Source organism: Perca flavescens, chromosome 8, assembly GCF_004354835.1.
Source record: "Perca flavescens isolate YP-PL-M2 chromosome 8, PFLA_1.0, whole genome shotgun sequence".
Taxonomy (NCBI): Eukaryota; Metazoa; Chordata; class Actinopteri; order Perciformes; family Percidae; genus Perca; species Perca flavescens.
In genome coordinates, this window is record NC_041338.1 from 28,941,445 (window position 1) to 28,954,138 (window position 12,694).

General features: G+C 41.0%; 1 protein-coding gene across 1 annotated transcript in view; it reads left to right on the top strand.

Moving 5' to 3' along the window:
* The first annotated feature begins 4,766 nt into the window (after nt 1–4,766).
* cspg4 (chondroitin sulfate proteoglycan 4) overlaps nt 4,767–12,694 on the top strand; it is a 74,994-nt gene continuing 67,066 nt past the window's right edge. Inside the window, exon 1 of the mRNA XM_028584677.1 lies at nt 4,767–4,888. Within this exon, the coding sequence (XP_028440478.1) occupies nt 4,822–4,888 (67 nt within the window). The 5' untranslated portion in view covers nt 4,767–4,821. The remainder of the gene's footprint in view (nt 4,889–12,694) is intronic.

A 12,694-nucleotide genomic window follows, 5' to 3' on the forward strand; every position in this document is an offset into this window, starting at 1 on the left:
ACCAGGTTACGTTTTGAAAGTAACCTTCTTTGCCCTGTTTAGAATTGATGTCACCATGAACTTTGCCTCTCGGTGTGCTGCTTTCTCTCAAAGCTACTCATCAAAGTGTTTACCTTTGCAGTTAAATGACAGGGGCTGCAACCTGCAACCTCCTTAAAAATACATTTCCACTCATAAAATCCTCTCCAGCAACCATGCTCGAGGCATATACCGCACGGGGAGTGCTGATGTTATGCAGGTGGTTTCAGTTTATTCTCAATTAGGTTGTCACTGAAAGGGGAAAAAAAAAAATTACTAATTCGTATTATGAATTTAGTCAAACAATGGAGCTAATGAAAAGTGAGCCATTATACTGTACTAACGAGACAAAGAGTGAGTGGGCTCACATTAGCTGAAAAAAAGCATAGAAAAGTGATACCTCTTTACAAAATTAAGAATCTCTTATAATGAAACCGTTCTGTTTTCCCACAGCAGGGTCCTTGCTACTGCCAATGCCACTAAAGCTCTTTGTTCAGGGACCACTTGATTATTACAGCATATTTTAAAAGCAGTAAATCATGGTGATCAAAACAGACCACTGTGATTTTCTGGCATTTGGCTAAAGTTCTTATCCTGACAGTGGGGGAAAAAAAGGTTTAGAATAACACTGACATACTTGCTGCGGTTTAATCAAGTCTGGAGCTCTGAGAGCATAGTCTGGCCAGACGGCTGCAGAAACACACAAAGGTGATATCTGAGACCGTGTGGTGAAAGCTGAGCTTCTTTGCTCTGCCCAAGATGACTTGAGAGGTGATACTTTGGCAAAATGTCCCACGTTCCTGCTCTGTGTGAAGATTACAACTGAGATCTGATAAGAATTCCTTACTGTGATATAACTGCGAGGTAATGTGCTGGGATGGTAGAATCAAATAGTATATATTGCACAAAGAAGTGCACAAATATTTCAACTCAAAGGACAGGTTTAGATTTTCTTTTGTGAAGAAACGTGACAATGTAGGGTGCCTGGGTATCTCACCTGGTAGAGCAGGCGTATATAGAGGGTTACTCCTCGACGCAGCGGCCGCAGGTTTGACTCCGCCCTGCTGCCTTTTGCTGCATGTCATTCCCCCTTTCATGTCTTCAGCTGTCCTGTATGAATAAAGGCCTAAAAATACCCAAAAAATTATATTAAAGAAGAAAGAAAGAAATGTGACCATGTAAAAGATGGGGGATAATCTGACTTAGTCCAATCAAGTGGGCATTCTAATTTATTTAGTAAAAACATTGCCTTGGTGTTTTTTCCGGACAAAACAAAAAGGGAATTTCATTATAAAAAGAATCAAACATTTTGAAGAATACCACCGTTGAATGTATAAGTTAGACTGCCGAGGCCTTGTGTTAGCTTCGTCTTAATTTTGGAAGCCATTTTTGCAACAGGACTGTGGATTTTGTCCCCAATCTGTTTGATTAAACCTATGCTGGGAAGAGATCACTTCACTGACATTCTGGAGAGGAGGAATGATTACAGTGACTAGTAACTCTTTTAGTGTTCATATGGGCATGGGAGTAATGTATTTAGAAAGACTTGAAAAAATGCAAACTTACCTTTTTAAGATTATGCAATGAATTATTTTTATATTAACAATGTTTAAAATTACTAAGTGGCCCTCATAGTTATGAGCCAACAGGGAATTATCACCAACTATGCGGAGCCTTTTAGCCTCCATAACTTCATTGTTATAGTTGTATGGCCTGCAGATTGAGCTCATCAATCTCCTTTCCAGAAGCAACCGGCAGTTGTTTCAGCAAATAAAGCTCGATAGTCTCTTTATCAGTGTACTGTTTGGTGGGCAGGTTGTGTTGAACATAGTGGAGCATTTAGCAACTTGAAAACCAGAAATTTCCCTGAGGAGTTGGTGGACACCAAAGCAGAGCAGAAAATGCAGGCAATGTAGGACTTAGATTCTTCAGATAGACGAAGACGCGACTCCAAATGAATGCCAATGTTGTCTGCTGGATGTGTAAATAGTCAAATGTAGGCTAACAGTTTTGCAACAACTTCAAAAGTCAGATGCATTTTTTAGCTTGTTCTGCTGCCCCAACTGGCCCAAAAAAATCTATTAAAGGTCCCATGGCATGAAAATTTCACTTTATGAGGTTTTTTAACATTAATATGAGTTCCCCCAGCCTGCCTATGGTCCCCCAGTGGCTAGAAATGGCGATAGGTGTAAACCGAGCCCTGGGAATCCTGCTCTGCCTTTGAGAAAATGAAAGCTCAGATGGGTCGATCTGGAATCTTGGGTTACCTCCCCTTTCTCTGCTTTGCCCGCCCAGAGAATTTGACCCGCCCATGAGAGACAAGCAAAGTGGCAGTTGGTCAAGGCCACACCCCCACCCTCCACCTTGCCCTCCCCCCTCCTCCTTAATAGCTACAGACACAGAAATGGCACATCCTAAGGAAAGCTCATTGTGGGACTGGCTCTAGTGGCTGTAATTCTGTAACAAGGCTGAATTTCAGGAAAGATTCTTCAGCTACAGTATTAGGGGACCACTAAGGTCTATATAAAAGCATCCAAAAAAACAGTATGTCATGGGACCTTTAGTCCCATGACATACAGTACAGTGCATAAAGTAAGTTTTAAACTTACTTTATGCACTGTAGTTTTTGACCACTAGTGTTTTTGTAATGTGATGTTTTTTTGTAAATGGATTGTCATATTGTTTTTATCTTGAGTACACACAATGAGGATGCACATGCACAACATGAGCAGGGGCTTAACCTGATACAAAGTTCACAGTAAAATGTAGCAATACAGCTATAAAAGAGGATAAGAAGATTAAGACGTAAACAATCAAGTTTCAAACGATTCAAAAAGGGGTTTGCAGATGTTTCATGCGTTGGGGAATTAATTCAACGTGTTTTTAAGCCTCAAGGATACATATAATATATTTGGTGAGAATAGCTGAATGTAAACAAACCCCTGTTTGTTTACAATAAAGACTCCACAGGACACCTTTAATCAAAGCATGTCCATGCATTATTAAGCCCAAAAAAAATCTCATGAATTGCTTCAACTTTCTTTGATAAAAGCGGGTTCACACACATCTACTTGCATCATCAGATGTGCTAAGGGGGGGCCACTGGTGTTGTGGATTACATAAGACAGCTTGTGCTCTCGCACATAGTGCAGGAGCCCACTCATATCAGCGGGTGACATCCCTCCAGGGCAATTTATGCATCTCCAGGGAGACGAGAGTATGTCATCGGTGCAAGCGGTTGGCTTAGGCTCAGAGGGAGCGTTTTAATTGTAGCTTGTGTCATGCTGAAATAATCAGGGAGGCTATGGTGTCAGAAAAGGTTGCCTGCAATAAATAGTGTTGGGTTACAGGAGCCATGTGTTATTTTACAGGTGTTCTTACAGCCTCAAACACTTTTGCAGGGTAAAGCGATGAGTTGTCCACTACAAATGAATGCCACCTCAGCGTGGGAGCTGTTACGTTATTTGCCACTAGAGGTGCTGTTGAATCAAAGAAAAAACATTCAGATTTTGTTTGAGGGAGAACTTGCCTGCACAGATCAGGTGAAAGCCATATTCCCGTGCGGATATCAGTTTCAGTAAAATGTGATATTTTGGGTGTGTTACAATGTGAAAGTTTCTGAGATAAAAATCTCTCCACTTTTTACGTAAAATGCCCCTCTCATTTTCATGTTTTGGAATGGTTTATCATGCACCTATTTTGAAGATAATTTATGAGGAACTGTTTGCTCAGCTGGAAGGAAAAAAACTCGAATTGAACTGCATGGGCTGCACTCAACAGTGAGTTACTGTTGTAAAGTTATTCCACACCAGAGAGGAAGTCTTTAGAAAATTCTAATTGTATTCCCATTTCAGCTGTCGGAGAGAACGAGAAATAATTTGCCAACCAGCTGACTGTGAGACAGGTGAAATTGAACGTTCAGGCTTTGAGAGTGAACTTGAGGTTTAATCTTAGCATCCAACCAGAAAGTACTAATCCCTGTGAGGAGTGTGTGCATGTTCATTACCAAAAAATAAAAGGGAAAGCCAAGGGGAGAACAATCAGTGACACTAACCACGATGAAAGTCTCTCTCTGAGTGTCTTAGATAACTTCAGCAGTAAAACTTTTCCATTGTCCCTGTCCTATCAATAGAGGAGAGATAGTGAATCCAAAGCCAACACAAACCACCTCTATTCCACGCTAAGATGTGAGCTTAATTAGCTTCGGGAGCAGGTTTGTTAAACAAAACATAGAGAACGAGACATTGATCAAGGCAAAGGCTAGGAAGATAAAGCACCAAGTGAGTTGGGCAACCTGATTTGTCTTTAATTAAAAGCAAAAGGTTTATCCTTGCAGAAGGCAGCAACTGGTCTCCAAAGGCCACTCCAATTACTGAGTGAGACAAAAGGAGGGTGTGTGTGTGTGTGTGTGTGTGTGTGTGTGTGTGTGTGTGTGTGTGTGTGTGTGTCTGCAAATGTGTTTGTATGTGTGTGATGTGTGTATTGCGGTAATCAGTCTTGCGCTTTTGAATGTGTAGGTGCAGGGGCAAGAGGAGATAGACACAATATGATTTTTCAATTTTTGTGTGTGTGTGTGCGTGTGTGTGTGTGTGTGTGTGTGTGTGTGTGTGTGTATAGAGTGCTAAAGCGGGTGAGTTTGAAAGAGGGCGTCCCTCTCATGGTCCCTCCCAGCCCTGCCCCTTACCATGGAGGAGTATCCTGTAGCCGGTCCTAAAACTGGAAACTCATTCAGTCCCCTTCTGAATGGAGTGTCTTTAACGTGAGAGTGGAGGACTTAACTTTCAGCAAAAAAATATTAGAGCCATGCATTTGGTCCTGGTCGCTGCCTTCCTGACCCTGCTGCTCTGCCTCCCCAGTGCCAGTCATGGAGGTAAGTGCCATTACAAATCACTCTGTCCTGATCCCCCCTTTTCCCTTTCTCCCTTCTGTCAGAGATGCACGGGAGGATATCAGATCACTGTTCTTGCCTGAGGCTTCCCTAATGCATAAATCAAAGCATGACAAGCTGATGAGTTAATACATCAAACTTAAAGTAGTGAAACTTTAACCTTCACGAATATTGCATTGAGCGAAAAGTTTGAGTGAACTCTAAATCAGGTTTTCTTTATTTTATTTTCTGTACTTTTTTATTGTTCACCCTCACAGTCCTATTGCCATTTATTGCTCAGCAGTGAAACCTTCTTTTCCTGGATAAAACTCAATACATGGGGAAAAGATGTGCCAAGGGTCTAACCCTGGACCAAGGTCTGAGACAACATCTGTAGGTTTCTGATCTGAAGCAGTTTTTTTCTTTGCCTTTCAGTCTGTGCACGGCTGACTGTGTAAGAGCATTTACCTTGAGAATGTTTGCATGGAAGGTGTGTTGCCAAAAGGCAGGAGGTAGTGAATTCAAGCCCTCTGTGGATAGGAGGTGAGCTGAGGTGCCTCTGCCGGCAGCTATGAATGGCTCTTTCAGGGAAATACACAGTGGCAGGCAGAGCTGCTCCTGATACACCCAGAGAGGTGAGATGAAAGTGTGGGAGAGAGGGGGCTAGTAGGGGACAGAGAGAGGCAGTGTGTGTATTGGGGAGGAGGATGCTGGGAGGCCAAGGCCCATACAATGGCCCCATAGTGCATGAGTAAAGTCAGATACAGATGTACCTTTCTCAGTATGACATGACGCAGCTACTTCTTCTACTTATTCCCCCTGAGTGTGAGTACAGTTAATGTGGGAGCTACAGTGTTTGGGTGAGGCAAATCCGGTATGTGGATGGGAATTTGAAAGTGTTTCCAAACAGCTTAACCAACTCACCTCAGCACAAAGTTATACATATGGCGAGTTGGCAGGATCAGCCTTGGACTTAGAGCAGCTGTTGAGCCCACTGTCTTCTGCCGGCTGTCACATCTTCAAACTCTCACTGCAAATTCCACTTCAATTAAGCCGGGCAAACCTCTCCATGAGTGTCTCATTGGCAGCTAAAGTGAAAAAGTGTCTCTTGATCTGAACAGGGGAGTATCGCTTTTGTTTTAGTGGCACAGAATCAAAGCTCAGCTGGAGAGCTGGACTCAGATCGTCTGCGCTGTGATCTGTTCACCACGAGCATGAGGAGAGTCATCTGCCCTTCTGTTTGCTCATTTATAGATAAACCCCACCGACTGGTGTGGACGGCGACACCTCCGCTAAAAGAATTAGCCGTACACTGAGCAAACAGTGACTGCTCTCTCAGTGTGGTCACGTTGCATTTGCTGATGATTCATAGAAACCTTTGTGCAGTATCTTAATGCACATATACAGTACATACAGTATGATTATAGTTAGTGCTGACTGGCTAAAAGGTGCAGTAGATGAAGTTTTCCACAAACCAAATGTTCCTCTAATTAAAAATGATGGCAGAATAAAACAGGAAAACTGTACGGGGGAACAATTTCTCCTCATCTAATTATCTGCTGGCACAATCCTCACTGCTTCAGTGTGAACAGCACTCACCCACTGACCCAGGAGAACTAATTGCTAATGTTGACCAGATGTACAGAGTCACTGATTAGATTTTGCCCCCCCGCCCCCCCCCATCGCTCCACAAAATGCCTGCCACAAGCTGTCAGGGGACTTTTCCACCAACTACGTAGAACGTTTACAGAGGGTTTTATTTCTTCCCCGTGTTTACATCTTCAAATGTCACAGGCCACGCGCCACATGACGACCAGATCCCTGGGCGTTCTTCGAGTCATTGGCACCTTTCTTTACAGAGGCACTATGCAGTTGTTCTCCAAGTATTACTGTAGGTAGTCTACCTGCACCCACTCTTATTATATTTCTCTACCGTCAGGAAAGTCTTGTTCAATAGCAGAAGTGGTTTGAGCCAAATCATTACCACAGTGAGCCTTACCATATAATAGCTTGTACGCTTGTAAGCAGGCTAAGATGTGAGATGCTCGACGATCAGCCTGTTTAGCCTTCTGGTAATGTCATGGCCCCCAATTCAACATTTGCACCTGTGATTGAACACCGTCTTTCACCTAGCCAAGCTTACTGAGCACCTGCCAACTCTTTCAAATTCTGTATATCAGTGAATATTATTACATCATAGAATTTATAAGGGACACATCTTTTTTGGCATTAAAAGTAGATGACCAGCAGGGTTCTGCATTCAGTGGCCATATGGGAGCACTTTTCTTTCTCAAATCAAGTGATGCTCACTTTATCACGACTCTATCTGAAATTGGACGTGACATGTTCCTGTGCAGAGTCTTTAAAAATGTAGCTCTGTATCTCTTAAGTGGCCATTATTAAGGCTCTCATTTACCACGGTTTGGAAAAATTGGCAGGCCAGTTATTTCCGAACCATACATACATTTCTTTCCAGTGCTTACATGTTGTTTGGTTGGCTTGGTGATAGAGGTTTTTTCCTGTTTTGCTGTCTGTTGAAAGGCACACAAAGTTTGAGGTTCCTAAGGAAGCCAAAGCCACTGTCACTCCTCTCTGTTGGCCAAACAGTGTGAAAAGTTGATGACATATTTCATATACCAACCTTTTTACTTTCTCCTATTTGTTATTTTGTTTTGTCTTGTGTTGTCTGAAAATCCATTTATAACATATTGACGTTTTCTACAATACAAATAAGAACCAACAGATGAAGAGACAGGCAAACAGACAAAACGGAGAGAAAACAAAACTTCTGTCCAACTCTGTTGGCAGAACTAATCATGTATGATGTGAAAAAGCTACCAGATGACACTAAAAGAGCATCGATTGAATTACCACATGCCTAATTGCAAATGCTAGTCTTAAATTGCTCAAATAACATATAATAAGCCAACAATGTCTACTACAAACACTGTCTAATAGTTTATGCATATTTGTAACTGTTTTAGAGATGTCTTGCTCCTGAATGTGTTTGCATTTTCATTTGCAAAGCTTAACGAGAGCATTTGCATCCCAAGACTGCATAGAAGCCCGCTATCTCCCTAGAGTATAATGTTACTATGGTAACAAGAGAAAATAAATATGAAATTTGCCTGGGCTTTTTGAAGTGTCTGTATACAAGGCCTCCATGTGTTCCTTGAGAGTTGGCAGGAGAATGGTGTGACAACAAGTGTCTGCACAGAAGATTAATAAATCCAATATTTGCAATGGGAAATTGATGAGATTAGTGTTCTGCTGCTTGTGCTGGTCCCACAGACACACTTTGTGACCCTCCCCTCACCTCTTAGTTTAAACACAACACAATGTTAGGACAGAATAAAAATGGGGCATTTGGAGTAAATCCAGACAAGAAAACCAGAGTGTTTATATATGCAGAGCAGAATGTGCAATCCCTGGCCTGCTTTCTGTCTATGGAAATCCCTCAAAAAGGGACTGAATTGTGGTCACTTCAGCTTTTCAATTACTTCAAGGTACACTTCCAACACAACATCCAAAATAATCTGTAATCTCTAACAAACTAGACATTCCAAAAGGAGCAGGAAGATGAAAATAATTAGTAAAACAATAGATAGTTTTAGTGAACTTGCAAAAAATATGCAAAAAATATGCACAAAAGTAACGTATGTTGTTTCTTTAAACGAGAATAAACTCTGGTTCTGCTGCAGAACAAGTGCATTTCTTCACTAACTTGAGTGCAGTCCGTGCGTCATTCTTGTAGTCTGGAAGACATCCTGCGCATTGACGAGCTTGTCCTTGGCTTCATGAAAATGAGACTCTCACAACTTCTCTGAGCATGGAAGACGATCAATATTGATAACGCTTCTAATATGATATAACCTCCCTCACTTCTGCCTGCCTGATGTTTTATCCTGGCACTTTCACAGAGAAAGTTTCAGTGAGTCATGATTTATTAACTATTTTTGGGGGGATTCTGGCCCGAGGCAAACATCATTGCAAGAATCTAAAGTTAGCTGTATTGGCAACCTGCCTCACTCCGCTCCTTTCCTCTCTATACCTTCATCTTGTTACTACAGGTAGAAGTTTATATCTGACCTGCAGCAACAGGGTGGGCAGCATGTTGCCCAGTGATTACACTTGGTCGGTCCCATGATGGAAATGTGAGGGGTTTGACTCCTGTAACAGCAATAACTCCTCAAGGTGTCCTTAAGCAAGACACTCAGACATGTTTTCACGGGTAGCTGCTGTAAGCATGTCATAATACATAATAAAGCCAGAAATTTGAAATGCAAAAGAGTGCCTAAGAAAAGACAGAATTCATGACCATTTCATCATTTGTTTCACTGAACATTATTACTTAATCTTTTTTGCCATCATTTGTATCAGTTATGAATACATACTCACCAAAGTAACTCAGTGACATCTCTACAAAAAGAAAGCAACACAGGGCAAAAGATTCTGGTGGTCTAATATTCAGACAGGGAGTAAATAAGACAATATTTTATCATGATTATCTAAACAACTTTATTTGGAGGTAAAACTGAAAGCAAACAAGCCCAGAATGCACATGGTTACGACTAGAATGGTAGGTCAAAGTTGAACTAGTAAAACGGTCTGTAAACTGTGATGGTTGTTTACAGCCGACAGTTTGGGGAATCATTTTACTCTTTGTCTTTGCTTTCTCTTTCAAATAAATTTGGCTACCTTTGGGACAAGGCTAGATAAATGATTTGGCAACTGCCCGGAGTCCCAGAATCTCAGGAGTCCCAAAGGCTCCAGGTTCACTGTGTGCTTATTACTTAGTGGCAATTTGATAGTTTGATAATAATCCATGGTCCTTTAAAACACAATAATACAAGTGTATCATTACGTATTCTTAAGGCACTGACTTGTAGATGGGGTCCAAATAGTTATAATCACGTTTAACACCTTTATTATTTTCATTTGGATTGTAGTTATATAATATCATACCTTTAAGTAATTGTGTTTATTGTTTTGTTGTTAATTGTGTGTTGATCAATAGGGGCCCACAAGCACATTTATACCCCAGGCTCCCATAGTTAGTAAATCCTGCCCTGCCTATGGGTTTCTTTATAGCCAGTCTGATTATCTGACTGCTCATGTTTTTTCTCCTTTGTTTTAGCCTGCCACATCTAAACAATTAACTTAAAGAGTCATATGGAATAATTACTGACAGGAATGAGGGCCAAACTACGAAAATAGGATCCAAGTTTTAATAAATCATCAAATCAAGAATCATTAAATCAGCAGAGACATGTGATGAAGCTATCAAGTTGTCCTTCACAGGGCTACAGATGCGCCTGATGCACAACCCTTCCAAAATAAAATTCTGCCTTCCTTTGAATGTATCACTGGCATTGTTGTCACACTTAAAGCAGAGGACTTAGTGACTTCAAAGCACATATCACAACTCAGTTTACTCTCATTGTGATGCAAGAACAGTAAAAATAAATAAAAATAAAAACCATATCCCGCCCTTGAGGACTCTATAGTCCCCTGGCAGATGATCTTTCCCACATTGCTCTCTTTGAGGTTGCTGGCTGTCAACGGCAGGCTGCTCGGATTATATTTTAGGGCCATGATCTGCTTAGAGCAGGCAGACAGCCCACACACAGACCTCATTTAGCCCTGGGTGTGTACACAAAAGAGTTTCTGTACATAAACACAGGCCCAGATTCTCTCCCTATGTGGAAGGTCAAAGGCCATCTCACCGTGTTGTTTTAGCCCTTTCAACATCAATGAGATAAGACAGTGGAAGGGGTTTGTTGCAATTTTGTGACGAATGGCCTACACCCAGATATGAGTTATGTGTAAGTGGCAATTTGGGGATTTCAAATTGTTGTTAAACTGTGATTGCCTTGTCGCCATGCAATTTTAGGCAATTCTAAGGACACAGTCTACCTACAGCAGTAGCAGCGTGGGGTTAGAGAGCTGTGTGGGCGAAGGAGGAAAATAGTCAACATTTACTCCGGAGGACTGCACTGTAAAAAAAAGAAATCTTTCTCCTCACATTTGTTAATATTTGAGTTTTACAGTTATAGGCTTTGGGCCAGCCAGGGTTTTTCATGTTTTTTGTGTCGGTCCACTGAACAGCATAATAAAGTTTAACATCTGTTTTTTTTTCATTTGCCAGATTGTTGTGTGGACACAGAACAGAAATAGCTACTGTATGCTCATCATACTTCTCACAAAGATACTTGAATCTACTTGAAAAGTCAGAGGATCACCAATATTAATAGGAGTTATGATCTGGGGATGAAGAATGTCATTGAAAATTGAGAAATTTCATGGAATCCATCCAGTAGTTTTTGAGATATTTCAGTCGGGACCAAAGTGGTGAACAGACCGACACTGCTAGTCATAGACAAATCAAACAGAGTGCTATTACATTTGTGTCCTTGACCAAAAGCTTGACATCCTGGGAAATCTGGAAAGTGGATTAGATTTGGTTCATGATGTTTTTGAGGATATTGGATCTTTGCAACAGCAGGCAACAGGATATGGATTAGAATCAGATTAATGTCAATTACTGAACAAAAGAAAGAGTAAATACTGTGAAATAAAAGAAATAACAATAAAACAAACCAACAGCGCTGCAAAAAAAGATGAGAAAGACAAATATTACCTACCCAGGTCCACCATCATGCACATAGGATACCTTTCAGACAGCAAAGGAGCCAAGACATGAAGGGGAACATTTAAAATCAAAGTGTGTGTGTTATGACCCTGATAATCACAGGCTTATATTCCTCCCCCACTGCAGCAACTGAACTGTGCATGTTTATTTCTGATAAGAGCTGCTGGGGAGTTTAGTGCCCAAAATGAAAACTCCAGAGAAAATGCTCATCATCACAGAACTGCCAAGTTTTCAATAAGCAGGAATTATGCATGACCAGATGTCTCGATATGAGTGGCCTCTATGGGTTTTTTTTTTTTTTAAAGAGAATAGTCTGTTTTATCATTTTTGGTTGAATAGAGAGGGAATCAGTTATATTCTGACTGTCATTGTTTTACTTATTCAGTGAAAATAAATTGAAAGGAAAAAGGAAAAACAAAATGTGTCCTTACCCCAAAACACTGGAACTACTCAGTCAGTTTACCCCCCCAAGATCAGCTCTCAAGATCCTCCCTTTCTGTTTATCGTGAATGTTATCAGCTGGTAATATCATCTTACGTCATCATATGATATATATGAATACCTATATCAGATTATCAGTGCTTTGTTGTACCCTCTGCATCATATGTAACTCGCATTCCCTGATCAGTGGAATCAGACCGATGTGGCCAGTGCGGTAACAAAAGGCTGCTCAGGCACTGGAAAAGCAGCGTGAATCATGGGAAATGTTTCCAGTGTTGGGCTGACTCATCTGAGACGTGTTAGGAAAAGCCTAAGGTTTCCACTCCAACATCTGGAGTCGGCTTGGTCAGTTAGTAGCACGCCAAAGCTGGAGGCTTTAATCATATTGTCCCTCCGCTTCTTTTACCAAATATAGACAAAACAACTGCGGTGAAAGAATGTGAGCGTGCCGCAATTAGCCAAGTTCGGAAGAATGCTCGGTGTTAGATCTGAAGTAGTTCTTACAACATGCACTGAGAGTGCAGTTTGTTATCAGATGTGTTTCATGTTTGTTCTCTCAGCAATCCTCAAACTCCTGAAAACTTATTTATAGCAAGTTCTAAATACAGTAAGCCCCATACAGGCGTGACTAAAATTAAATTAAATAAAATAATAAAATAAAATATCTTTAATATTAATACGTTGTATTTTGCATTTTACATGTGTTAAGTTTCATT